Source organism: Mauremys reevesii, linkage group 10 (genome assembly GCF_016161935.1).
Source record: "Mauremys reevesii isolate NIE-2019 linkage group 10, ASM1616193v1, whole genome shotgun sequence".
Lineage (NCBI taxonomy): Eukaryota > Metazoa > Chordata > Testudines > Geoemydidae > Mauremys > Mauremys reevesii.
Genome location: NC_052632.1, coordinates 3,407,329 through 3,434,056, shown reverse-complemented (window position 1 = coordinate 3,434,056; position 26,728 = coordinate 3,407,329). Strand labels below are relative to the sequence as shown.

Below are 26,728 nucleotides of genomic sequence, written 5' to 3'. Positions count from 1 at the left end.
GGCGTCTCCATGGCGACTAAGATGGTCCGTGACGCTCTGGCACGCAATACGCGTTGCGTGGCGACGCTCGCCGAACGGCGCGCTCTGATTGGCCGGATTTGAATCACAGCAGCGCGCGGGCCGATGGGAGCGGAGGGAAAGTTCAAATCGAATGATCACTAGGAGAGCGAGCCCGACCCTCCTGCCAGCACCGCCCGGGACCTGAGGGAGCGGCCCCGCCCGGCCACCGTCCCGGGATCCGACCCCAGCCCGCCCGGCCACCGTCCCAGGACCCGAGAGAGCGGCCCGCAGCCAGGGAGCAGCACCATGAAGGCGGCGTGAGTAGGGGGCAGGCCCCGCGCGGGACCCCCCCACAGCCCCGGCCCTCCGGGGGCCTCGGGTCTCCGGCCCCCTGCCCCGCTCGAGGCCGGCGGCGGCGGCGGCGCGTAGAAATGCCCCAGCGCCCGGGGCGGGGGGGGTCTGGTGGTGGGTTGCGCCGCTCGCCGAGCCCGCGATCCAGCCGCCCCGCCGAGGGCAGGGGGGGCTCTGGGGCCTGGCGTGGCGAAAGTCATCCCCTGTCCACCCCCTCCCCCGGCAAGGGCCCCGCCTGTGCGTCCAGCCTTGGAGGGGGCCTGAGAAACCCCCTGCCCCCCCTCCCCCGTTGTCCCTCTGAGGTGCTGGGGCCAGCCGGCTACAGCAGCGCTGCCGCCAGGGGAAACCGGCGCTGCAGTTCTACGGTGCGGGCAGCCCCATGCGGGCAGTGCGGTGATCAGCGCCGGCCTCCCCACGAGAGGGGGTTGGATCGTGAGCCGCGGGTTAGGCCCCTGCCTTTGTGTGTTCTTCGGCTTTGCAGTGGTGGTGATGACAGCGACACACAGAGCCCCGTGCAAGCCCGTCTCTTTCACCGACAGAAGTTGGTCCAGTACAACCTATTCCCTCACCCACCTTGTCTCTGTTATGAGGCTTGTTTGTGTGTTGGCCCCTGGGTATGTCTACACTGGAAATGTATCTAGGTCCAGGTACAACCATCACAGTGATTACTGCAGTGGTTCATGTCCATGCTGCCCTCCTTTTGTCCATGGTGCACATCCTCACGAGCAGCGCTTCTACTGACTTAACAGGGGCAGCGTGGGGGGCTGAGAGCCTGGGCTGTCAGCCCCACACCAGCTCCCCTGTGGCCAGGAGCCCAGCTTTCTTGTCAGTTTCACGGCTCCTGCATGAACGACAGCCAACAGTGGATGTAAGTAATGCAGTGTCTACACCAGGGGTCGGCAACCTTTCAGAAGTGCTGTGCCGAGTCTTCATTTATTCACTCTAATTTAAGGTTTCACGTGCCAGTAATACATTTTAACAAATTTTAGAAGGTCTCTTTCTATACGTCTATAATATATAACTAAACTATTGTTGTATGTAAAGTAAATAAGGTTTTTAAAATGTTTAAGAAGCGTCATTTAAAATTAAATTAAAATGCAGAGGCCCCCCGGACCGGTGGCCAGGACCCGGGCAGTGTGAGTGCCACTGAAAATCAGCTTGCGTGCTGCCTTTGGCACACGTGCCATAGGTTGCCTACCCCTGGTCTACACAGATTACTAGTCGCCCTAACTACACCGACATAAACCCTGCATCTCTCGTGGAGTTATAATGTCAGCGTAGTAGGGCCCTTACATTGATGGGAGCAAGACTGAAGTATGTACACTGACATAATTAGGTCACCATTAGCTGCTTTATGTTGACCTAACTGTAGTGTAGACCAAGCCTTAGGGTATGTCTACACTACCTGCCAGATCGGTGATCGATCCAGCAAGGGTCGATTTTATCGCGTCTAGTCTAGATGCGATAAATCGACCCCTGAGTGCTCTCCTGTTGACTCCTGTACTCCCCGCTGCGGGAGGCGCAGGCAGAGTCGACGGGGGAGCGGCAGTGAAGACACTGCGGAGAGTAGGTCTAAGTACGTCGACTTCAGCAACGTAATTCACGTAGCTGAAGTTGCATAACTTAGATTGATCCCTCCCCCCTAGTATAGACCAAACCTTAGAGTCTGACAAGATGGGCGAGATATTATCTTTTACTGGGGCAGCTTCTATTGATGTGAGAGACAAGCTTTCCAGCTACACAGAGCTCTTCATCTGGTCTGCGGAAAGTACTTAGTGTCACAACTAAATACATTGTGGAACAGATTGTTTATCATAAGTAGTTACATGTTGTAAGGGACCATTCAAGGTGAAGTGGCTGTTAACACCACTGGAGTCATAAGACAAAAAAGGGGGGTTAGTGAGTTACAGATTGCAGTAATAAGCCATAAGGCCAGTATCCTTATTAAGATTGCGATTTTTAGTGTACAACAAAGTTATGAATTTAAACTGCCAGACTTGTCTTAGAAGGTGTTGTGCCGGTTTCCTTTGAGGATGAGGACTAAGAGATCAGCTATGGAGTGATTGTATTGTGAAAAATGTTTGCCCTTGGGTGATAGTGTGTTTGTCTCATCTTTTTTTGGTATGTCATTTGAGAGCGTAGTGATTGGCTGTTTTCGCCCACATAATTTTTATTGGGGGCATTTAGTGCACTGGATTAGGTACATCACATGTTGTGATAGGCATGTGTAGGACCCCTGGATCTTGAAAGGTTTGATGTGGGGTTATTGATGCTCGTAACAGAAGAGATGTGTCTGCAGGTTTTGCATCTGTCATTCTGGCAGGTTCTGTTACTGCTTTGAGTTGGTGAGTCCTGGTCTGTGGGTAACTTACTTGTGATGATGAGGTTGGGGGTTGTTTAAAGACCAGAAGAGGGGGTTCTGAACATATTTTTATTTATTATTTTCTCTGTTATTGGCCTTGGCAGAATTTGATTTTTTATATATAATGTTTATTTTTGAGCGTTTTTATCTAAGTTTTCACAATTACAGGAAATTATGGGGAGCTGGTCAGACAATAATTAATGACAGATGTTGATTCAAAAAGTTAATGCTTTATACTGTTAAAACACATTGTCAACATCACATGTCAAAATACTTGTAAAGTTTAAGTAAATAGTCTTAAATCAAACAGTTTTCAGGCAGCATTTTTTTTCTTTGCCTATCTGTACATTTTGATGATGGAAGTATCTGTTTAGTCTGTGTGTTTATGGTTAAATTGATATTTGACACTTATCGATTACAAAATCTAATCTGTCCAAGTTTAGTAGCTATGTTATATCTGATTGGTGGGGAGGTGTAGCAAGAAGTTCAGTTTCCTGTGTGTGCTTGCAGTGTTATAATAAATCCCTTTTTAAGTACGTATTACAGTACAATGCTGACCTCTCCTATTTTACCTCAGATAAAAGTAAAATGCCTTGTCTTCACTGTGTATGTACCTTTGTATAGCGCACATGTTTTTTTTACCTGAGATAAGAATCAAAAACAAAAGCCTTCAACAGTGAATACAAGGCCTCAGGAGCATATGACTTGCCATTTTGGAGCAATGGTGTCCTGTTTCCATAAGTGACCAAAGTTTTCCTAAAGAGATGTAGGTAGATCATTGCTGTTGGAAAGTTAATCTAAAAGATTGTTGGGGGGAGGCAGGTTAATATTCTTTAGGTAGAACTATGCTAATCAATATATGAATCGTGTGACTGGATGACAAGTCTAACTTTCAGTTCTTTATTTTCAGTAGAACTAAAACTCCTAGAAAACCAGTGCTAAAGAAGTCATCCAACACAAGTCTGAAAGATCCAGTTGGGGTAAGGTGTCTTGCTTTCACCTCTTGCTCTTTTTGCGGTCAACTGGAAAGCAAACCTGCTGTAGCTTTGTGAGGCTAGTTTCTATGATTAACTTTCTACTGGTCTCCTTGGTTTGTGTGTGCCTGACATAATGCTGATGAGGTGAAAGCAGCCCCTACCTCCCCTCCTGTTGTACATGCATATTTATACTCGTGCTTAAGTCTTTTTGGAATCCACTTGTTGCGATCAGGCTTATGCATTTCTAATCCATTTCTTCAGTGTTTTTTCTGCTTGCTTTCTGGTGAATACCATTTGTGGTTCTGGGGAATGAAGGGGGAGGAAAGCCACGTAGTGGCAGAAACTGTTCCCTCAATTTTTCTCTCCTTCCCTATCCCCAGCAGAGTTACTCCCCTCTCATCTTTCGCTGACGCGGTGGCTCAAGGTCCTGAGTTATAACTTTACTACAAGGATTGGCATAAGAATCGGTCAATGGCACTCCTGGGTTGACAGTGGGCACTTGACAGGCAGACCTTTTCCCACAAGGGCAGTGTGTGCTCCAGAATCTAAATGTGTGACTCTTGTGTGTGGTAATTTAGAGTAGAAAGATTTTCAAGGGCAGCACTGTCAGTATGCAGTGGCAAGTGACAGAAGTGGATACAAATCTGTTAAAAGAGCAACTTTGTTAATCTGCTAATGGCACTAGACATTTTTTTTTTTTGTCTTAAAATTCTCCTGTCACTGTCATAGTAGGAATTTCTCTGAAGAGAAGCAGCCAGGGAATTTCTTCATGTGGCTCTTTTTTTGGGGTAAATCACGTGTACTTTCAAGTACACATGATCTGGTACATAATTAACATAAGAACATAAGAATGGCCATACCGGGTCAGACCAAAGGTCCATCTAGCCCAGTATCTGTCTACCGACAGTGGCCAATGCCAGGTGCCCCAGAGGGAGTGAACCTAACAGGCAATGATCAAGTGATCTCTCTCCTGCCATCCATCTCCATCCTCCGACGAACAGAGGCTAGGGACACCATTCTTACCCATCCTGGCTAATAGCCATTTATGGACTTAGCCACCATGAATTTATCCAGTCCCCTTTTAAACATTGTTATAGTCCTAGCCTTCACAACCTCCTCAGGTAAGGAGTTCCACAAGTTGACTGTGCGCTGCCTGAAGAAGAACTTCCTTTTATTTGTTTTAAACCTGCTGCCTATTAATTTCATTTGGTGACCCCTAGTTCTTGTATTATGGGAATAAGTAAATAACTTTTCCTTATCCACAATTATAAGATGCTGAAATAAAACGATTCCTTTGGTGACTTTAAAGTAGAACAAATTAAGCTTTCTACAGCATGAAGTACGTGGCAAAAATATCACTAGGTGGGAATGGTTGGCTAATGGAGATTCAATTGACCAAATGTCTTGGGGCATTAAAATAAACTTTGTGTATAAATGTTTTGTAATTTTCTAAGGTGCGCGTAAACTGTAGTGGCAAAGTCAAAATATTAATTTCGCTTTACTGTGTCAAAAAAAAATGAACAAGAGTAGACTGGCTTTTTATTATTATTATTATTATTTATTTTATTATTGTTACTACTTTTTATTCTAAGAAAACTTACTTCTGTTCCATCAGGTGTACTGCAGGGTGCGTCCTCTAAGTGTTCAGGATCAGGAGTGTTGCATAGAAGTGATCAGTGAAACAACAGTTCAGATTCATCCTCCTGATGGATACAGAATATTCCGGAATGGGGAATACAGGGAGGTATAGTACTTTTTAAGACTAGCAGTAGAAACACATTTAAAATGGGCAAGTTGATAGCTAATGCTCATGCTGACTTTGTCCAGCAAACTTGGGACTTAATCTATTTATTATAGGATTGCCATACAGTTTGTATATTAATCTGCAGAGGGTTGGCTTCTAAAATTTGTATTTCACTTTTTTGTAAACTGTTTGATTAAACTATGTATTTGTTCTTAATTTACAGTTAAATGGCTTAAACTCAATTTGTAAAAATCAGAGAACTGACCAATTAACATCCACAATAACCTCAATTCGCGAGCCTTTAATTCCCAAACATAGTATGTTAACATACTATCAAGGGCCTGATCTAATGCTCATTGAAGTCAGTGGAAAGAATCCCTTTGACTTCAATGCATGTTGAAACAGGCTTCAGCTTTGCAGCTTCACAACACACTCCTCTTCAGTTCCATCATGGGACCACACACTGTGCACACATCCCAGTTCCTCATCCTCCTCAAACACAATTCTAACCTCTTATTATTATCTTGGGGGAAGGAGGGTGGCTTTTCCTTCTGTCTGGAATGTGCTAGGTACTTCCTGAACACACACAAAGGCCCAACGAGCATGTATTCTAACTTAAAAAAAATGACAGGCAGAGAGGAACAACATGGTGGTGATTGGTATGTCCTGATAATACAGCATGTGTTTAAGTATAATGTGGTTATCTTTAGTACTAGACTTTACCAGAATTTGAACGGTTACTCTGTGTGCAGCCCTATACACATATAGACAATCACATTATATATGAAATCTTACACTAAAGAATCTACTTTGCCCTTTTGCTAGGCTAGTGAAAAGCAGAGTTTTAGTTATGCAGAGAGAGATCTAAAAACCAGATTTACATCAGTATTTTTTCTTTTCCCCAGACGCAGTATACGTTTAAGGAAGTATTTGGAACTCTTGTCACTCAGAAAGTACTCTTTGATGTGGTGGCTAGACCTCTAGTAGAAGATCTCATTCATGGGAAAAATGGTATGCAGCTGTTTTGTATTTAACATGCTGTAGTGGCACTGCATAGCTAAAACCATTTTTTTTACTCTTGTTTGGTCGCCTTTCTTCTGGAATTTTTTTTTTTTTTTAAACCACTGTTAAGGCTGTTCAAAACTTAAGGATGCACCTCTACCTTGATATAACACGGTCCGATATAACACAAATTCGGCTATAACGCGGTAAAGCAGCGCTCCGGGGGGGGGGGGGAAGGGGCTGCGCACTCTGGCGGATCAAAGCAAGTTCGCTATAACGCGATTTCACCTATAACACGGTAAGATTTTTTGGCTCCCAAGGCCAGCATTATATTGAGGTAGAGGTGTACTTATTTTCTTCAGCTTTACTTCACTTATTCTGGCACTCCCCCAAATTATCAAGGATTCTCAGTTTGCCTGCTGAAAACAAGTCTTCAAATTGTTCCTATTTTCATGAAAGAATAGGACTACTTCCTTGTAACAAAGTGCAAAGAACCCCCACCTCCAATTCTAAATTACTCCTGTTTCAGATGCGTACAAGATTTTTATATTGAGGCTTAATTTTCTTGCATACCAGTCAACTGTAGAGGCTTTTGTCTACAAAACCATGACATTGTATCATTTTGGTAAATAGTCTAGAGTCTTGATTGGCAAGCAGTTTGACCTAGTAGGTCTCCTGAATCCCAGTCCAGTGCTCTATCTATGTTCTATTTTGGGTTCAGCCACCAGCCTGCTGGGTGACCTTGGGAAGTCACTCCCCCACTCCATGCCTCAGTTTCCTCATCTGTAAAATGGGGATAATGATGCCAACTTTCTTTTGAAAAGAGCTTTGAGATCTAAGGATGAAAAGTACTACTGAAGAGCTGGATGGTGGTGGTAATTTGGTGATTGGCTCATGTGAACTATCAAAAACTAAGTGATACCATGAGGCCAGGTTCTTCAGGTCCATCTGGCTGCTGTATCTGAAGCTCTTCAGAGTAGAATAAAACAACCAAGCTTCCCACAGTCAGGTTTTAAGTGATGGTCAAAACGGCTGCCTTCACTCTCAATTCTAAATGTACTTAACCAGAAAGAGGGACTCTGAGCAGCTAGAGTTTATTAAAAACGGATTGTTTCTAGTACTTTCCTTAGGTCTGTCCGCTAGTGCCAGCTAGCCTTGTCCTGAGCAGCATTACAGTGTGCTGGGGGAATGTCTTCACACTAGCTGGCCCAGTCCTGCTATCTGGGCAGTCACTGCACTGAAGACGTGCAGCTGTGGTCTTTCCTCCTCTGGACCAGCTCTTTCCTTTCCCACCCCTGGGATGGTACCAACATGTCTTGAGTATTCGTGCCAACCGTTCCAAATGAGGAAGTCGTGTGTCTCCTCCCTTCCCCCTTCCCCCGTCTTTATCGGATAGGCTCAAGTAACAGTTCAAGTTGAACGTTTTCTAGTTAATAAGGTCCAATTAGGAATATTTAACTGTAACTGTTTTACTCCTAGGTCTCCTTTTCACCTATGGTGTGACAGGTAGTGGGAAAACACACACAATGACAGGTTCTCCTGGTGATGGAGGACTTCTTCCTCGGTGCTTAGACATGATATTCAACAGCATAGGACCATTTCAGGCCAAGCGATTTGTGAGTTGCTTTGTTTTAAGTCTTAAGATAAACTTTCCCAGTAACAGCATAAACCACAGTCAAAGTTATTCTCTGTTCCAAATAGTTAAATTGTAAGAGTAACCTTACAGTCCTTTGAAATAAATTAATCTAACAAAACATCTGCATCAGAAGCAGAGCCTGGTCAAAAAGGAGAATGACTACAGGATGGAATGTCAATGAAATGAAGTAGTTTGGTCTGACTATCCCAGAGATCATTAGTCGTATTTTCACTCTTATTGTGCTGACATTTTTATCACCGCTAACCCTCGCCACAACCTGCCTTTTCCAGTGTTTAAGATCGTCACATGACACTAACTCCATTTGCTACCCTCAGGTTTTTAAAGTTGATGACAAGAACGGTGTGGATGTACAGTGTGAAGTTGATGCTTTGTTAGAGCGTCAGAAAAGAGATGCCATGCCAATTCCAAAGACTCCATCTGGCAAGTAAGTAGAATGAAATAATGTATTAATACATATGTATGAAATGTTGTAGCTGTGTCGGTCCCAGGATATTAGAGAGACAAGGTGGGTGAGGCAATATCTTTTATTGAACTAACCTCTGTTGGGGAGAGAAATAAGTTTTTGAGATACAGTTCTGGGAAAGGTAGTCAGTGTCACAGCTAAATACAAGGAAGAACAGATTGTTTAGAATAAGTAATTAATAGGGCTGTCAAGCAATTAAAAAAATTAATCGCACTGTTAAACAAAATAGAATACCATTTATTTAAATATTTTTGCATGTTTTCTACATTTTCAAATATATTGAATTATAACAATTATAACACAGAATACAAAGTGTATAGTGCTCACTTTAGATGTATTTTTATAACATATTTGCACTGTAAAAAAAAGAAATAGCAATTTTCAATTCACCTAATACAAGTACTATAGCACAATCTATCATGAAAGTTGAATGTACAAATGTAGAATTATTTTTTTGTACATAATGGTTTTATTTTTGAATGCAGTGTAAAACTTTAGAGCCTACAAGTTCACTCAGTCCTATTTCTTGTTCAGCCAATCGCTCAGACAAGCAAGTTTGTTTACATTTGTAGGAGATAATGCTGCCCGCTTCTTGTTCACAATGTCACCTGAAAGTGAGAACAGGTGTTTTCGTGGCACTGTTGTAGCCGGCGTTGCAAGATATTTACCTGCCAGATACGCTGAAGATTCGTATGTCCCATCATGCTTCAAGCACCATTCCAGGGCACATGCGTCCATGCTGATGACGGGTTCTACTCAGTAACAATCTGAAGCAGTGCGGACTGACGCATGTTCATTTTCATCATCTGAGTCAGAAGCCACCAGCAGAAGGTTGATTATCTGTTCTGGTGGTTCGAATTCTGTAGTTTCCGCACTGGAGTGGTGTTCTTTTAAGATTTCAGAAAGCATGTTCCACACCTCATCCCTCTCATATTTTGGAAGGCACTTCAGATTCTTAAACCTTGGGTTGAAGCTGTAGCTATCTTTAGAAATTCACATTGGTACCTTCTTTGTGTTTTGTCAAATCTGTAGCGAAAGCGTTCTTAAAATGAACATGTGCCAAGTCATCATCCAGGACTACTATAACATAACATGAAATTTATGGCAAAATGCAGGTAAAATAGAGACGGAGACAAAAAATTCTCCCCAAAAGTAATTGTTACAAATCTAATTAACACACTTTTTTTTTAATGAGCATCATCAGCATGGAAGCATGTCCTCTGGAATGGTGGCCAAAGCGTGAAGGGGCATACGAATGTTTAGCATATCTGGCATGTAAATGCCTTGCAAAGTCGGCTACAAAAGTCCCATGCGAATGCCTGTTCTCACTTTCTGGTGACATTGTAAATAAGAAGCGGGCAGCATTATCTCCGGTAAATGTAAACAAACTTGTTTGTCTTAGCCATTGGCTGAACGAGAAATAGACTGAGTGGACTTGTAGGTTACATTTTGTTTTTTGAGTGCAGTTATGTAACAAAAAAAAATCTACATTTGTAAGTTGCACTTTCACAATAAAGAAATTGCGGTACAGTATGAAATGAATTGAAAAATACTGTTTCTTTTATCATTTTTACAGTGCAAATATTTGTAATAAAAATAATATAAAGTGAGCAGTGTATGCTTTGTATTCTGTTATAATTCAAATCAATGTATATGAAAATGTAGAAAAACATCCAAACTATTTAATACATTTCAATTGGTATTTTATTGTTTAACAGTGTGATTAAAACGACAATTGTGATTATTTTTTTAATCGTGATTTATTTTTGTGAGTTGATCGTGTGAGTTAACTGCAGTTAATCAACAGCCCTAGTAATTAACACATTGTAAGGGACCATTCAAGGTAAAGTGGCCCTTTAACACCTCTCCATGCATTGAGGGGTGGTGGTGGTGGTGAACTGGCAGGGGAGGGGGAGGCAGGTTATAGACTGTTGTAATAACAGAGACACTGAATTTATGGCTTCAGTCCATGATTTTTAGTATCTAGAAAAGTTATGCATTTAAGCTCCCAGGCTACTTTTGACGGTATTGTGCAGGTTTCCTTTGAGGATGAGGACTGGAATGTCAGATACAGAGGTGAGACGTGTTCACCCACAGGTGATATGGTGTTTTTGGCTTCTCATTTTTCTGAGAGAGTTTATGTAGCTGTGACACACAAAGTACATTTCCCCGACCTGAAGGACAGCTCTGTGTAATCTCATAAATTTGTCTATAAAAGAGATTACCTCACCTACCTTGTCTCTATTGATACATGTCCTAAAACTTGAGTTTTGATGACTTAGATGGCCTTCATGAACACTTCTCGCCATTTTCAGGAAGCGTTAATATATTGCTCTTCCTTTATCTTCTGGTGAGATAAAGATAGTCTAGTCAACATTTAAAGCTGAGTACTTGCAGGCAGGCAAGCTAGATTCTATTCTTTGCAATATGATTCACAGCATTACCTTGGTTAAGTCACTTAAACTGTCCATGCTTTAGTCTTTCCTGTTACTAAAAGATATGTTAAATTAAAAAGTGTTTCGAGTTCAATGAATGGAAGATGCTACAAGTACAAAGTATTAATGAGCTCTGCATAGGGCTGACTGACTGTAACTGCTTGGTAATTGACTAGGTAACACAATGACATCTGAAAATTTTATATCACGATATATAATAATAATCATGACTATATTTAAGCTTTTTACTGCTTTCACAAGTGCTTTAGATCTTTCTTTTTGGAGGAGACCTGGCATCGGTGTTCAATGTGGGCATTTTTGGCATTGTAATTATATACCCGTGGCTGGCCAATGCCAGCTGACTCTGGCTAAGGGGCTGTTTACTTGCAGTGTAGACGTTTGGGCGCAGGCTGCATTCCAAGCCCTGGGACCCTCACAGGGTACTAGAGCCTGGGCTCCAGCCCAAGCCTGAAAATATCTACACTGCATTTAAATGGTGCCTTAGCCTGAGCTAAGGTTTTTAATTGCAGTGTAGACATAGCCTTAGACAGTTGTGTCCTGATACTGTGCTGCTTTCAATATAGCTTCTAATTATAGAGTATATGTGGTGAGTTATCAGCTTGTGAGGGATGCTCTATTAAAACATGTATGACATTCTTACAACAGACGACAAATAGATCCAGAATTTGCTGATATGATCAGTGTACGAGATCATTGCAAAGCGGAAGAGGTTGAAGAAGACAGTGTCTACAGTGTGTTTGTCTCATATATTGAAATCTACAATAACTACATATATGACTTGTTGGAGGAAATTCCCTTCGATCCAATAAAACCAAAGTAAGTGTTTCTTTTAATATGCCTCTTTGAGTGATTATCACCTGTCCAGGTTGTAATTAATATTGGGTTACCTCGAGACATGCTCACAACCCCCACCACTTTTGTCTTGAGTCCAAACGAGATTACTCAAGAAAGGAATATTGGGTACAGGGCTGTGGATACAAGACTGTGAACCAGACAGTTAAATCTGACTTTGCCACTGACTCTTTGTAGCCTTGTGCAAGTCTGCCTCAACCTCATCTGAAAAATGGGGACTTGCTGTGATGTCGTGTAGAGTTGGCTTGTTTAAGTTTCTACAGCAGGGTCTAAAACTGTAGAATAGGTGTCTCGTTGCTGGTGCTAAATTGTAACCCACTCTAGAGGGAATGTCAAAAGAGGAACTTAAGTTTCAGTTATATTGGCACAGGCTGTTGGAATCTGCAGGACTCCCAAACCTGTTCATGCTGTCTGACAAACAGCACTCTCAACTGATGACTACAACTTGCAATCTATACAACTTTTTAGCTGCCATTCCTACTTCTGTTTCCAAATAAACTGATACTGGCTTGGTGAACATGACTCTCTGTTAATCAGCTTGAAACTCTGGCTTTTGGAGGCAGCCTCTGGATGAGCTCTCTCCCACTGCTACAGTGTTTGGGAACTTTTGGGAAAACAAACGCACCTCTAAACTTTTGTCATTAACTCTCCGCTTTGTGCTGCGGTTTAAATGGGTCTAAAATTAAGGTTCTCACAAAAAGCTACTGGTGTACAAATACCTTTGTGAAACTTGACACACTTATGGCAGAACAATTAATGCACACAGATTTGCCATCACTCTGGCCTGAGGTTTTTGGATCTAATCTTTTTGGATTCCTTCTCTCAATAGGGTCCACAAACCAATAGAACATATTGGCTATGTCATGAGGTTTTAAGAGGAGAGTTACAATTATTTTGTTTAACCTCTTGTTAAGCTCTCACTAGAGGATCACCATCTTGTTGAACATTTCCATAAATTGGTCTTAACTTTTATGTTATTTTCCATTGTGCGAACTCCAATGATTAAAATGTTAGGTGGTTGCTTTGGGTGCTGTAATATTTTACCCTATTCCTTTGATAGGTGGAACAGTTGCAACACTCCTGTGCGGAATGGTGATTTTATGTATGTGCCCGGCATATTGTCCCTTCTATTAAAATTGGAGGCGCTGAATTTATTGTATGGTGTTGCTGTAAATAAATTCAGACCCCATCTCTTTCTCTCTGCTTCTCTAGCAAATTCAGAATAATGCTGTTGAAATCTGTTACACGCTTCTGTATGAGCTTATGCATGTAGGAGAGTAGCAGTAGCCCTCCAGCCTCCTAGTGCCTACTGTGCATTGCAATTCATTGTGGCTTATGAGTTAAAGCAAAGCAATAACAGAAGTGTAACTAATCCCGCCTAAATATTTCCCCATGCATTTGTATTGGCTCTGAGTCCTGTTGGTGTGGGAGAATGTTTGACATCTGTGTTCAGGTTGAATTCGATCCTTAAACATAAGGATTTGCATGGTGCTTGCTTTAAAAGCCTTGCTGTCTGTCAGATTGATCTAAACCATGCTCTTTGCAGACCTCCACAATCCAAAGTACTCCGTGAGGACCAGAATCACAACATGTATGTTATAGGATGCACCGAAGTAGAGGTAAAATCTACTGAAGAAGCTTTTGAAGTTTTTTGGAGAGGTAAGAAATGTTCAGAAGTAGTGGTCACTTTAGTCATATAGATCTCTTCATGTACAGTAGAAACCCTGTGGCATGAAGACCTACATGACCTCTACAGATCTGCCACTCTGATTAAAGGGCTCTCTTGTTTAACAGGTCAAAAGAAGAGGCGGATTGCTAACACTCAGCTGAATCGCGAATCTAGTCGTTCTCATAGTGTGTTTATGATTAAGTTGGCTCAGGCACCACTGGATGCAGATGGAGATAATGTCCTGCAGGTGAAATTCAGAGGCTAATTATTTAAAAGAGCACAATGGGGGTGTGGGCAGGGCAGAGACCTACCTAGACAAGGCTCCTGTCTGGGATGTTCTAATTACTAGTTTCCAGGTGCACTTTTTAAATGCCTCATAAGTCAAAGCTCCCTCTATCAAGGTGAGCATTAACGAGATAAGCAAAGCTTGTTATTCTCTTGCTCTTTGTCTTGGCTACTCTTACGCAAAAACTAGGCATGTAGAAATTGGGAGAGGTTTTGTGAAAGACATTAATAGTTTGAGACTGCCGGAGGTGGAATATGAATTCCAGAACCTGGAATGCTAGAGCACTAAACCATTAGGTGCTCATAGCCTCTCACGTAATTATAAGAGAGATCTTCAATTCTCTCTCTAACCTTTAAGTATTAACTTACAACAGTTATGTAAGGCTTAAAAGTCCCATGTAATTTTATTTCTTCCCTTATATTGGGGAAGTGTTGCAAATGGCATTAAACATTTTATTTTTTTCTTGAACAGGAGAGAGAACAAATAACTTTAAGCCAGCTGTCCTTGGTTGATTTAGCTGGAAGTGAAAGAACGAATAGGACTAAAGCTGAAGGAAACAGACTACGGGAAGCAGGTACATAGTTGGTTTGGGTTCTATGTTGCTTATATGCAACTATTTGTGGACTAGAAAGCTGGTTGTATGGTAATGCCTCCTGGCTCAAGATAAATATCCTGGGAAAATCCTGTTGGGGGTGTTTTTTTTCTTTTCTTTTTCTATTAAGTCAAATGACTCTTAAATCGCCTTGTCTGGAAAGCTGGACACCACTCATTGTAGCATTTACTACAATTGAAATGTATTAAATAGTTTGGATGTTTTTCTACATTTTCATATACATTAATGTAACTAGAAAAGGCTTGAGATAAACTATTCTGATTAGATTAGGAATATCCCCCAAACAATGCTATTTTAGGCATAACCTGGTCACTAATTTTGGAGTATTGTAACAGGAGAGGGGCCAACATCCAACTGAGTGCTCAACACTCGCTCTGTTTCTTCCAGGTAACATTAACCAGTCACTTATGACATTAAGAACATGTATTGAAGTTCTACGGGAGAACCAAATGTATGGAACCAACAAGGTATACAACAGCCCCCCTCCTGACTGTCTTCTAACCTGTCAAGACTTTTGCTTGAGAATGTGGTTAGATTTTTTCAAATTTTTTAGATGGTCCCTTATCGAGACTCCAAATTAACCCACCTGTTCAAGAACTACTTTGATGGAGAAGGAAAAGTGCGTATGATCGTGTGCGTTAACCCCAAGGCCGAGGACTATGAGGAGAGCTTGGTAACTTGCATGTGATTTCCCCTCTTTCTCTCTCCCTCCCCATCCCATCCCTACTAAACGGATGAAATGAATACAAAGAGAAAGAAAATATAAAGGGGAGGGAATTTCTTACTTCGTCTCACAAGGAACAAAACTGAAACTTTAAAGGGAAACCCACAACCTAACAATCACACTCCCTACTCCTAGAAATGGCATTGAAGAATACTATAACTGAAAGAAATCACATTTCTTCTAGGCATTAACTGTTTGCCAGCACTCTGTATAGTCACTTTCACTGGTTCCCTTGTTGGCAGCGTTGCGGGGGGCGGGGAAGACACATGTGCGTGCCCCTGGGCTGGAGCTGTAGTAGTTGAAACTACCTGTAACTTGCTTTTTAAAAGCCATCTCAATATGATAATGTCCTTTTTAATATGTATCTTAGTACTTGCGAGTTCACAGTGTGGCTAAAGATTGTGATAACTAAATACAGAGTATCTAAAACTGAATATTGTTCTATCATAGCAAGTCATGCGATTTGCAGAAATGACCCAAGAAGTTGAAGTTGCGAGACCTGTTGATAAACCACTTTTTGGCTTAACCCCTGGACGCCGATTTAGAAACCAGGCCTTTAAGGATGAACTCTCACGAAAACTTGAGATTCGAGGTGGCCCAATCAGCGGAGGTAAAACCTGGAATGATGTTACATGGTTTCATAATACAGACTTTTAGTCCAGTCTGACTAATAGAAAAGACATTTAAAATAAAACCAAAATCTCTTACATAATCTATAACTTAACCTATACAATAAAGTCATATTTGTTACCTTGTGTTTATACTGCAGGGTTATGAATTATAATGAATACAGTTGGATTTAGTGCACATATTGCTAGTTACAAGGTCAATTTTTAATATAGTGATGATAGACTTAGATTAACTTTCCCTTACCCTGTCCCTTGAGGGAGGTCATGGATATAGAAATACAGCAATATTTGGACAAAGAAATAATTTTTAAACGGGATAAAAAAAAATGTTATGCTCAAAGGACTTCTAATCTCTCTCTCAAATTTCCGAGCTTCCCTCTACGCCTACCTTTTTGTTTATAACTTCTCTTATTGAAACACTTATATGCAGTAATGTCACATTCAAACCCTTCTTTTGGTACAGTTGTGCCTGATCAGCTAGCATCTAGGTGGTGGAAACTCTTCCTGATTAAAATGTTCTGGCTTTTATATTTCCAAAATGCTTTGGGATGAGAGGAGTGAGTGTGTGACTTCAGTCTGTGCGCTATAATATTGACGTGTTTTTAGAATAGCTTGCTGTCATGGATTGTCTGCTTTAAATCCTTACAGAAACACAAGAACAATCTGTTGCAGAAATGCTTCTGCAGAACTTCCCTCCGTTACCCTCATGTGAATTATTGGACGTGAATGATGACCAAACACTTCCTAGGCTGATTGAAGTCCTTGAGAAACGCCACAGAATGCGGCAGATGCTATCAGAAGAGTTTACCAAAAATGGTGAGCATGGATTCTCCATGTGAAAGCATTCCTCTGCTAATCTAATACATGAAAGGCAGTTGTGCAAAGCATCTGGAGTAAAATAGCTAATCTTCTATCCCAGTAGGCACGTGGCGGAACATATCTTGTTCGCTTAAATTTGCAAGTGATGCTTCAAAAACTTCATTGTGGTTTGATGTAATAAATCAGACTTTTGGCAGGGTTGCGTCAGCAAGCAAATAGGGCAATCTTCGTATTTCAAGCTAGCAGGGAAGAGGCAAAAGTTGATCTAGTTTAGTGTTCTGGGGCGGGAGTGCAAAGATTCTCCCTAAGTGAATTTATATGGATTACAATGTCTGAATCTGTTCCAGTGCTCGCATTTAAAACTATGCTGCAAGAATTTGATAGCAGCATTGTATCCAAGGAAAACTACGCTCAAGGAAAACTCACAGAAAAGGAGAAAATTATAGCAGGACAGAAAATGGAGATTGAACGATTGGAAAAGAAAACTAAAACATTAGAGTACAAGGTTTGTTCTTGCATAATCTGAGATTACTCAGTTCTTAGGCACAAAACTTATACCCTACTTAGCAAATGGCAATTTTTTAAATCAAAGCCAGAACTTTTTCCCCATAAGGCTTTCTCAAAATAATTTAAGTTTTTTTTCCTTTCTCTTATTTGGTGGGGATATTACTCAAAATGTCTGTCTTGTTTTGGCTTTAGCATGTGGTTACGGTTAAGTTTCTTTCAAGAAAACCAGAAATCGCTAAACATGTGTTACAAACTTCTGAAATTGTCTTGACATTTCAAAGGCATCTTACTGGAGTGTTTATGTCTGTACTGAAATCGCTGATTGTGTCCTAAAGCATCTTAAAATACGATTAGCTCCTCTGCTCTATTGTGCACCTCTGCAAGAAAATTCTTCATGAGCAATTAAATGTGAAACGTAAAAGAAATTGCTATGGTCTTTTCTCCAGATTGAGATTTTAGAGAAAACGACCACAATTTATGAAGAAGACAAACGTAATTTGCAGCAAGAGCTAGAAAGCAAGAGTCAGAAATTGCAGCGGCAGGCTTCTGATAAGCGTCGATTGGAAGCACGGTTGCAAGGCATGGTGACAGAGACAACAATGAAATGGGAGAAGGAATGTGTAAGTACGCTAGCGTTTCTGTTAGAAATGCTTCATGGAGCAATGCTGCTTGTACCAAGCTAAGGCTGAAGTTATTTTTTTCTTTGTGTATCCAGTTTTGAGAGAGACCAGACCATCCACTGTTATCTTAAAATTTGACATGTGTGATCTTATGCTGAGGTAGAATTTTTCTAGTAGAGTATTGATGTAAACTTAATAATTTTTAAAAAATTATTTTACAAATATTTGCTTTTTTAAACAGTTTAGCATTGGTTCCTTCTGGTTCATAACTTTTTTTGCCTCCTCAAATCAGATTTTCTTTGTCAGTTGTCGTGATTGACCTAGCCACAAGGGTTCTACTCTTCCCGTGGTACACTAGCAACAGCAAATTTTCGTGTGTGTGTGGGGGGGAAATAGCTTCCGAGGAATCAACCTGCTATAGTGATCCATTACCTGAGCTACAGACTTCACTCATATTGTAGTGGCTATGAGGGCTACTAAATGAATGTAATCAGTTTGTTCTTCAATTAGGACATTAAAGATGCTAGATAGCTTTGAAAGTTGGCCAGGCCTAGTTTACATAGTGAGTGCTTTGACGAGTCTACATCTTGGCTGGAAAGACTTCATTCCATTTGAAATACACAGCTCTCCTCAGTTCAATTTTCATCACAATAACTTATGCTTGTATAATTTGGTCTTTATTTAAAACAATAGCCTTCACCCTGTTCTCACCTGCAGGAACGCCGTGTGGCAGCAAAACAGCTGGAGATGCAGAACAAGCTCTGGGTCAAAGACGAGAAACTAAAGCAACTGAAAGCTATTGTTACTGAACCAAAGAATGAAAAACCAGAGAGGCCTTCACGGGAGAAGGACCGGGAGAAAGCTTTTCAGAGATCCGTGTCCCCGCCGCCAGCACCAGTATGTTATATATGAATCTCTTTGTATGTCAGTGCAGAGACAAACAGGTTTTATAAAGCTAAATGTAGCTGATTATTTTCCTGTCTAGTTGTTGGGAATGGGACAACGGAATGAGTATATGTTTTGGGCTCTACTAAATTCCTTAAGGTGTTTTTTTTTTTCTTTTTTCCTCCAGTGTGGTGTGTCTCTGCATGCTCTCTTACCTTACACTTTTCTAATTGAAAGAGTGTTCTGGCTTTTTAAAGCTGACCATGAAACACCTAATTATGTGAAGTACTTGCATTGATTACTCTCTGCATATACGCAAGTCAGCCATACAGGATGATTTCTGAGAAGTGTTATACTTTGTTACCAGTTCAAAATTGTATGTGTTCACTAACTTTTCTCCCGTTTTCTTCAGTTTTCTAGTAACTCTGTTACTCAAGTCCCTAACAGCCAACCTCTCATGAGCCAGCCACAGCTGCATAGACGCTCTAACTCCTGTAGCAGCATTTCTGTGGCATCCTGTATTTCGGAGTGGGAGCAGAAAATCCCTCCATACAACAAGCATACCATTGGCACACCTAAGGCAAGGAGTAGACAACAGGAACCAGAGCAAAATAGAAACTGTAATGTGTCAGACAGAAGGCGAGGGATGCACTGGACTGGAGTCATTGAGGTCCCCAGCCGTAGAGATGAGATAGAAATAGAAGAGGACCAATGCTGCAGGGTTAGTGCTACTCCTAGCAATGGCTACATGTAGCAGTGCTTGGTTGCCATGGCTCAGAAGATTACCATTCTCAAACAACTGCTAAGCTTAGTGTGCTCTGTCATATGAGAGCTCACCCCTGAAATGGAATTGGACCCTATTTTACAAATTTTCTCCATGCTTGACTGCTGCCTCCAAGTTGTGTGTCACGGCACTTGCAAAACAGTCTAATTTGGTTTCTAAAGTCAGCATATAAAAGCCCTTAAAGGAGTATGTCTGTCTGTGTCTTGTCAGCGTGTGTGTGGCTCTCTCCAGGAACAACAATTATAGTCAATTTTTCTGACTATAAACTTCCTTGTGTCTCCATTTGTCTGTCTCTTAAACTTATTTGGCAGTCTGCAAATTGCCAGAGTCATTTTTGGGCAGATTAAAGGTCTCATGAGCTGTTTGTGCAAATTTCATTTATCAGCTGGAAACTGTTTGGACAAGCTGTCTCGCTTGTAAAGAGCTGAGTCTGGGATTCATACAACCATTAAAATGTTCTTACTAAATTTGAATATTTGTAATAAAAGTGGTGGTTTTACTTGCAGTTCTCAGTCAGTTTTAATTGGTCTAAGTGATTCTTCTCTGTACCAGTTCATCACAAGGAGATGCTTGTCTTAACACTCTATGCTTTATCATCACGTTCTTGCTACAGGGGTTCAGGTAAAACTAATAGACAAATACAAATATCAGATTATTCTGAGATGTTCTAAACTGGAGCAAAATCTCCATTACATTGTGAATCCATATCTTGGACTCCCTTAATTATATTAGACAATCTAGACACACTTGCTCATCAAAGTTCCTGTTACAGAGAGACTTTTTTTGGTGCAAGTGACGTGCTTTCATACTAATGCCGTTCAAATTAAAGTCTATCTTAACCCCTGTTGGTAGCAAGTTAAGGAACATTGTCTACTGTCAAATACAGTGCACCCTTCTTTAAGGATCTAAACTCCTAAGGCAGCTTTTCAGAACTGTCTCAAAAAATTGCCAATGGAAAAATGAACACTTCACTTGCCCATCCAAAAAAAAAAATGGTTTCTGTGGGTAGCTTTAGGTGAGCCTTGAAAACTTCTATTTGCCCAAATCTTAATGTTGCTTTCTGCATCCTGGCAGCATGTAGTTTTTGATAAGAACGTAGATGCTTATAAACAGTGTTTGGGGCTACTGAGAAGAGACCTACCAAGAGGGTGCACTGTAAGCCTTATACCTGTTGCTAAAATACAATGTAATCAACACTCAAGTCTTGGAAGTGCAGTGGATGGGGGTTAGTATCCATGGATCTGAGTTAGGTGGTCTTGCCACATGTCACTAGTGAAATGGATTTTCATTGGGTGTATATGTGAGACAGGAGTGTAAAATCTCCCCTTACTATTTACAGCTATTAGTTCCCAGAGCCTGATGGCAGAGGAACACTTACCCATACTAGTGGTCTCGCTAGTTTCATCTTACTTCTCTTAAACCTGTGCCATTCTCTCATCAGTGTGAACTCTCGCATGATGGGAGAAAAAAGCTGAATTTGATGGGGACAGTGCACTATGTGGCTGAATAGAGATCTTGTGTACTTTGGATGGGTCAAAATCTCGCTCTGGAAAGGGGGGTTGATGTCAAACTTCTTCCTTCTCCACAGTATTTACCCAGTAACACAGTTAAGGTCTCCTATCTTTGAGTGACTCTGCTGAAGTAACACCTCCTAAAATCTGTTCCATGAATCTGCTCCCTTGATTACCTGAGAAACAGACCATTTGACCCAGGAATGTATCCATGGAAACTGTCTCATGTAACTGCTTTTTCAGGCCTGTTTAATATGTGTAGAACTCATAGTTTGGCTGGACATTTGAGAGCTGCTGCAAAAAAATTCAAATCCTTTTGTCTGAAGTTCTGGGTAAGGAATCCATCCAACTACATAGAACTTAATTAAAACTGCGAAGAATACGAGTTGGCCCAAGGGGTGTGTTAATAGCAATTTTGTGTAAGTGTGTCAGTAATGGTTCCCTGCAAGGATCAATTCTGTTTAAAAGTTTAGACATGAAATTTTGGTCTTCATCTAAATATATTTTAACCAGGCCTGAAAACTGCACTTTAACTACTGATTATGCTTATTTCTTCTGGTTCCTTTTCCACTCTGATCAGACTGCACCTCCAGTTCGTCTCAGACACAGACGATCACGCTCAGCGGGGGAGAGATGGGTAGATCATAAGCCACCTTCTAATGTGCCCACTGAAACAGTCATGCAGCCCCATGTCCCCCATGCCATCACAGTAGCAGCTGCAAACGAAAAGGCACTAGCTAAGTGTGATAAGTACATGCTGACGCACCAGGAGCTAGCTTCTGATGGGGAGATTGAAACTAAACTGATTAAGGTAAAGCCAAATACCTTCGTGTTGTCAAATCGTACTTAACTGATCCTGAGTTTCTGATCTTAGTTGCATAAGGATGTGTTTGACTTAAAGTGTTTTTGTTGATTGTGATTTTGGAAGTTGCATGTTGGGGTAGGAGACACTTCAGTTCCTAGAAAACATTTCTAGTAAGCTTACCATACTTGAATGTGCTCTTCTAGCTATTTGCATGCAAAGTTTCATCTGCATCAGTTTAATTAAAAAGAAATTACATCTACAATAATAAAATGATCTTTTAGCCCATTATGTAAGACACCATCCATAATCAGTGGATGTGTCAAGCCTGTGAGTGCCACTGGCTTTCTGAAGCCTAGTTGTGGAGGTTTGACCATCTTGTTGAAGTGATGTCGCTTCGTTCCTCTGGCAGCGTGAGCCAGTTCCCATCTTGCCGCAGCAATATGAAATCTAACGCTTTCAGAGTGTAGCTTCCAAGTGGTAGTCTGGCAAACTCCCAACTTGCTTTAGGTTGCAGCGTAGGCTTTGAGTGCCAGGGGGCTCCGCTAGTTTCACAAAAGACGTCTCTTCAGCCAGATGGCCGCTTTCAGCATGTTTCTTGGAAATGCCAATTGTTGTCACTTAAAAATCCCCCAAAGAAACCGCATTGATAAGTACTTCTTGTGGTGAACTTTAAACTGGAGAAAACAGCTGCAGTTTTCCTTTAGCTCTGACTACTACGTCATTGTCACTTTTAAAAATAAAATTCCTCCATGCTACCCCAAGGGCTTGTTGACCCCACTTATCCCAGGCTTTATCCCACCTGCCGACAGTTACGGTCCTGTCTAGACTGCCGAATGAAAGTATTGGAACTGGGCCTTGCTCGGTTGTGTTTGTAATCTGCTGTTTTGGGAATTTCTTGCCCCATTTTCGGGGGGCAGCTGACAACCTCTGGGTATATCACATGCTGATGGTTCACTCTAGTGCATGCTCAAGTGTTTGTGCTCTCTGGGTTGATCGATGAGGTTCCTTGAAAGAAATGGTAGTTATTGCAAATGCTGAGGTCACGTACTAGTTGGCCACAATTCACGTTCCTGTGCAAACATAATATCCAAGTAATTATATTAATTTGTAAGTAACTTGTTTGTTTCTTTCCCTCAGGGTGATGTTTACAGAACCAGAGGTGGTGGACAGGCAGTCCAATTCACGGATATAGAGACTCTAAAACAAGAATCACCAACTGGGTCAGTCACATTTAGTTTTATAATTGCAATAATGTCAAGAACCTAGTATCCCCAGAATGTGCGCACAGCTCTAATTCCATCAATGGTCTGGTGAGAAATTTCAGAAGAATGAAGTTGCTGAGATTTTTGAACTCGAGTTACTGGCTTAATGTATGTAAAACTGAGGTAAGGATTTCTTGTAAATCCTTCAGCTACAGGTAGTGCGGGCACACTGCTGGGGTTTTGGGGTACAGGAAGCTATTCATCATCTCCAGATGAGCGAACCATCTCTAGATAACGGCTTGTGTAGTCACTTGTTTGACAGTCTATTGAGCTGTATATAACAGTCTTTCAGGACTAACTCGTCTCTCTGCCTCCTTCAGTCGAAAGCGAAGATCATCGCCTTCAAGTCCTACTCCACCTGAAGACGCTGCGGAATCTGAATGGACAGATGTAGAAACCAGAGTAAGTTACAAGTAGGGGGCCAGATTCTTACGTTGGTGTGAATCTGGAATAATGCCAGTAAGTCTGTTGTCTTTTCACTGGCTTCATGCAGCAGCGGTGACTAATGCACGTGTCTTTCCAGTGTTCAGTAGCTGTGGAGATGAGGGCAGGATCCAGTCTGGGACCTGGATATCAGCATCATGCTCAGCCCAAGTAGGTGTCACATTAACTTATCATAACTGGAGCGTCTGGCTTTCTTTCTCTAAATGCTCTTTGGCTGGAAAAATATTATTCCCCTCAAGTCTTACCAGCTTTAAGGTAAGGATTGAATCTTGAAATGTCAAACCTGGTGGCATTGCCACTTTGTGCCTTTGTGGTTCCAGCCATTTACTCTTTCTCCTCTGCTGGTGTGAATGGGTTCTCTTGTGACTCAGATTATCAAGTAGCAGTGATATGTCACCAAAGGAACAACTGGAGACAACTAAGTGCCATGGCAATTGGAATGACAAAGTGGCCTAAGATACGGCGATTGAAGCCAAATTTAGCATGACCAGTGACTTTTTTGGGTACCCAACTTGATAAGCCTGAAAGGAGCCTGATGTTCAGAGTTGGGCCGACTTTTTGAACATCAGTTTCCTGTAAAACCTCTCAAGCTGGGCTCCCAGAATCACCGGTCACACTTGGAACTCTTGGCCTGAGGCGTGATAGTAAAATCTGACATCAATACCTTATGTCTTCAGCGGCAGTTTGAGTGGTCCCACAAGCCTGTGCTGGAACACTGGCTTCCCTGACAGCTCAGAGATGGAGCAGTGTATCGGGGCAGAAGTGAAGAGAAGTTATTATATTATGCCCTGATTTCTTTGGCCATTATACATCTAAGGTTGCAAAGGATTAAAGTAATTTCAGTGCCTGTCAATGTTAGTAACACGCTGCAGTGCTAATGGGCGTATCCGCGATCTCTGCTTGATGGTGGGAGGGGAGGATAATTTAAATACATTTTTTTTAGTTTACAAAAACTATTTAAGGGACCTTGGAGAGGAGGATGGTGTTCAACAATCTGATGGCAAAATTGATGTAGCTCATGTTAAATTCCAACTACCGCTTGCCAGACTGGGTACCTAAAGCTTCTAGCGGAGAAGCACAGGCCCTAGCCCTGGCAGAGAAGCCCTGCTTCTGTTCAGAGTCTGGAGTCCCACCTACTGAATTCACAGATGACAGCCTGAGGCTCCTTGGGTAGCTCAATCTCAGCCTGGAGAATTTGTGAATCCAAAGGTCCCATCTCGCTATACAAATAGAAAACTCGCCTGAAGTCATGTAGAAGTCCCGGTTTCTAACACCAGAGTTCAAACAAATGATAGTTTAGACATGAAACTTCATAAGCAGCAAGACTGGGTCTCAAACACTTGCTGACAGAATAAGTACTTATTAGGTAGTCTGGTAGCCTAGCCGCTGGAGAACAGAGTTCACTTGCAGATTTGGCCTTTTGCAGATAGGTGCTGGCAGTGCTGTGGAAGTGATCCATTCAGCTCAGGGGAAGAAAGCTTGCAGTTTTACACGATGTTTACAGGCAGGAGAGAGGGCTTCAGAGGTAAAAGTGCTTTTCATGAAGCAAAAAGGGGGTTGGGGGGATAGAAACAGATTGGTGATACCATAATGACCAAACAACCTTGACAAATTTCAGCTCGAAATAGAGAGGCTAAACAACTGTAAGAAGCTAATGCATTAGACTTCACTCTATGGTGTACACTGCTACAAGTAGGAACACTTGTCTGTACAAGTCCAGTAGCAGTGCTGGAATACATTTGAAATCTGGCGCTTTTGGGAATGTTTGGCCGGAAGACTTGCGATTTTAGATCTGTTTACAAACATTTCCCTTGTAATCCTGCTATGGTACAAACTTTTCTTCAAAGCCCCCTTCCGTGTAATCTTGGGGCCTGATTGAAGTGGGCGGGAGCTTTGTCACTGCCTTTTAGAGGAGCAGGGGCAAGTCTTCACTTTGCCTATTGGGTCAGTCTTACGTTGTACTGTGTGTAGGAACTCTATGCAAAAGCACATTGTGAACTTAACAGTTGTTGCTCCCTGATCTGATGCGTTGAATAAAATCCATAGCATAGTTGTCAAGTATCAGAGGGGTAGCCGTGTTAGTGTGGATCTGGAAAAAGCAACAGAGTCCTGTGGCACCTTATAGACTAACAGACGTCTTGGAGCATGAGCTTTCGTGGGCGAATACCAGCATGTGTCTGACCAAGTGGGGATTCGCCCACGAAAGCTCATGCTCCAAGACGTCTGTTAGTCGATAAGGGGCCACAGGACTCTTTGCTGCTTCTTATAGCATAGTTGTATCACTGAACCATTGATTCTTTCCATCACTATATATGCTTAAAACTTGTATTCATACAACAGACTATGTAAATCTAAGTAACATTCTTGACCACTATTATAGAAAGTTATGATGTGAGAATCAAAACTTTGAGCTGAGTGTGTTTGTGTGTGTTTTTTATTTCAGGCGCAGAAAACCATGAGCTGGAATTCACTGTTGTACTGGAATACTGTTCACAAAATGGGGATTTTAATAGTTCTTCAGAATTTGCTGCCAGTGAAGTCTTGGTAAATTTAGTGCTATGCTAACGCTGCAGACTTGCATTTTATAACAGCGTGTGCTGAACAGCAAGCAGCTAAGGGAAAGATTTTTTTTTTTTCACAATTCTGAGGAAATACATGTATCCAACGTATTTGTTTTTTGCCCTGCTGTGTATTATGGATAACTCTGAAGAGAGCCTTTTGTGGTGTGTGTGTGTGTGAGCCTCTTGATATTCTATATCTCCTGTAGACTGAATCATGCAAGGCCTTTGTCTTGTGTTTTTGCCAGGTTTTCTTTTTATAGTGTAAAACTTTTTCAAGTTTGGTCACAATCCTTTGTATGGTTGTTGTTTTAAAAAAAAAAATACACAATTGCTGCTATTTATTTAGCTGCAGTAATGCACTTTAGAAATATTTCTATGCCCGTTCAGGTTTTTATTATACTTAGCAACAATTATTAATATTAACTACCCATCAGAGCAATTATCCAGTAAGAGATGGGACTTAATTGTTGGACTGACAGTGTTCTGTACATATACAATCGTCTTCTGAAACTCATTTCCGTCTTTGAGACAGCCTAATGACACACAGCAGGAATCTTGAAACAGTGCATAATCGTGAATTGGTATCATACCTATTCAGTTCTGTGCAATGAGTAACTGTTATATGATGCTGATTACATCAGCAGATGTGGGGGTGAAGGTAATATGCTCACTTGTTAGGTGACAATTCTATTACGCATGGATCTGCAAATGTGTTAAAATAAATACTTTTATTCAATGGCTCTTA

The 26,728-nt window shown here is 41.5% G+C and overlaps 1 protein-coding gene across 7 annotated transcripts; it reads left to right on the top strand.

The window, feature by feature from the left end:
* Positions 1 to 112: 112 nt before the first annotated feature.
* KIF23 (kinesin family member 23) lies at positions 113 to 26,728 on the top strand. 7 transcript variants are annotated; one of them, XM_039491669.1, is made up of 24 exons: positions 155 to 235; positions 270 to 317; positions 3,624 to 3,693; positions 5,306 to 5,434; positions 6,340 to 6,445; positions 7,916 to 8,052; positions 8,408 to 8,517; positions 11,658 to 11,828; positions 13,411 to 13,523; positions 13,659 to 13,780; positions 14,291 to 14,393; positions 14,820 to 14,899; positions 14,986 to 15,105; positions 15,607 to 15,766; positions 16,434 to 16,601; positions 16,952 to 17,109; positions 17,558 to 17,731; positions 18,449 to 18,628; positions 19,029 to 19,337; positions 21,492 to 21,722; positions 22,854 to 22,936; positions 23,299 to 23,380; positions 23,502 to 23,572; positions 25,866 to 26,728. In XM_039491669.1, the coding sequence occupies exons 2-24, from the start codon at positions 307 to 309 to the stop codon at positions 25,879 to 25,881; spliced, it is 2,904 nt and encodes a 967-aa protein (XP_039347603.1). In that variant the 5' UTR covers positions 155 to 235; positions 270 to 306; the 3' UTR covers positions 25,882 to 26,728. The 7 variants fall into 7 exon arrangements, 6 of the variants coding, with proteins under 6 accessions (XP_039347604.1, XP_039347601.1, XP_039347603.1 ...); XR_005585500.1 differs by lacking the exons at positions 155 to 235; positions 270 to 317 and adding exons at positions 1,182 to 1,219; positions 24,849 to 24,947; XM_039491670.1 differs by having other exon boundaries at positions 113 to 317; positions 3,627 to 3,693.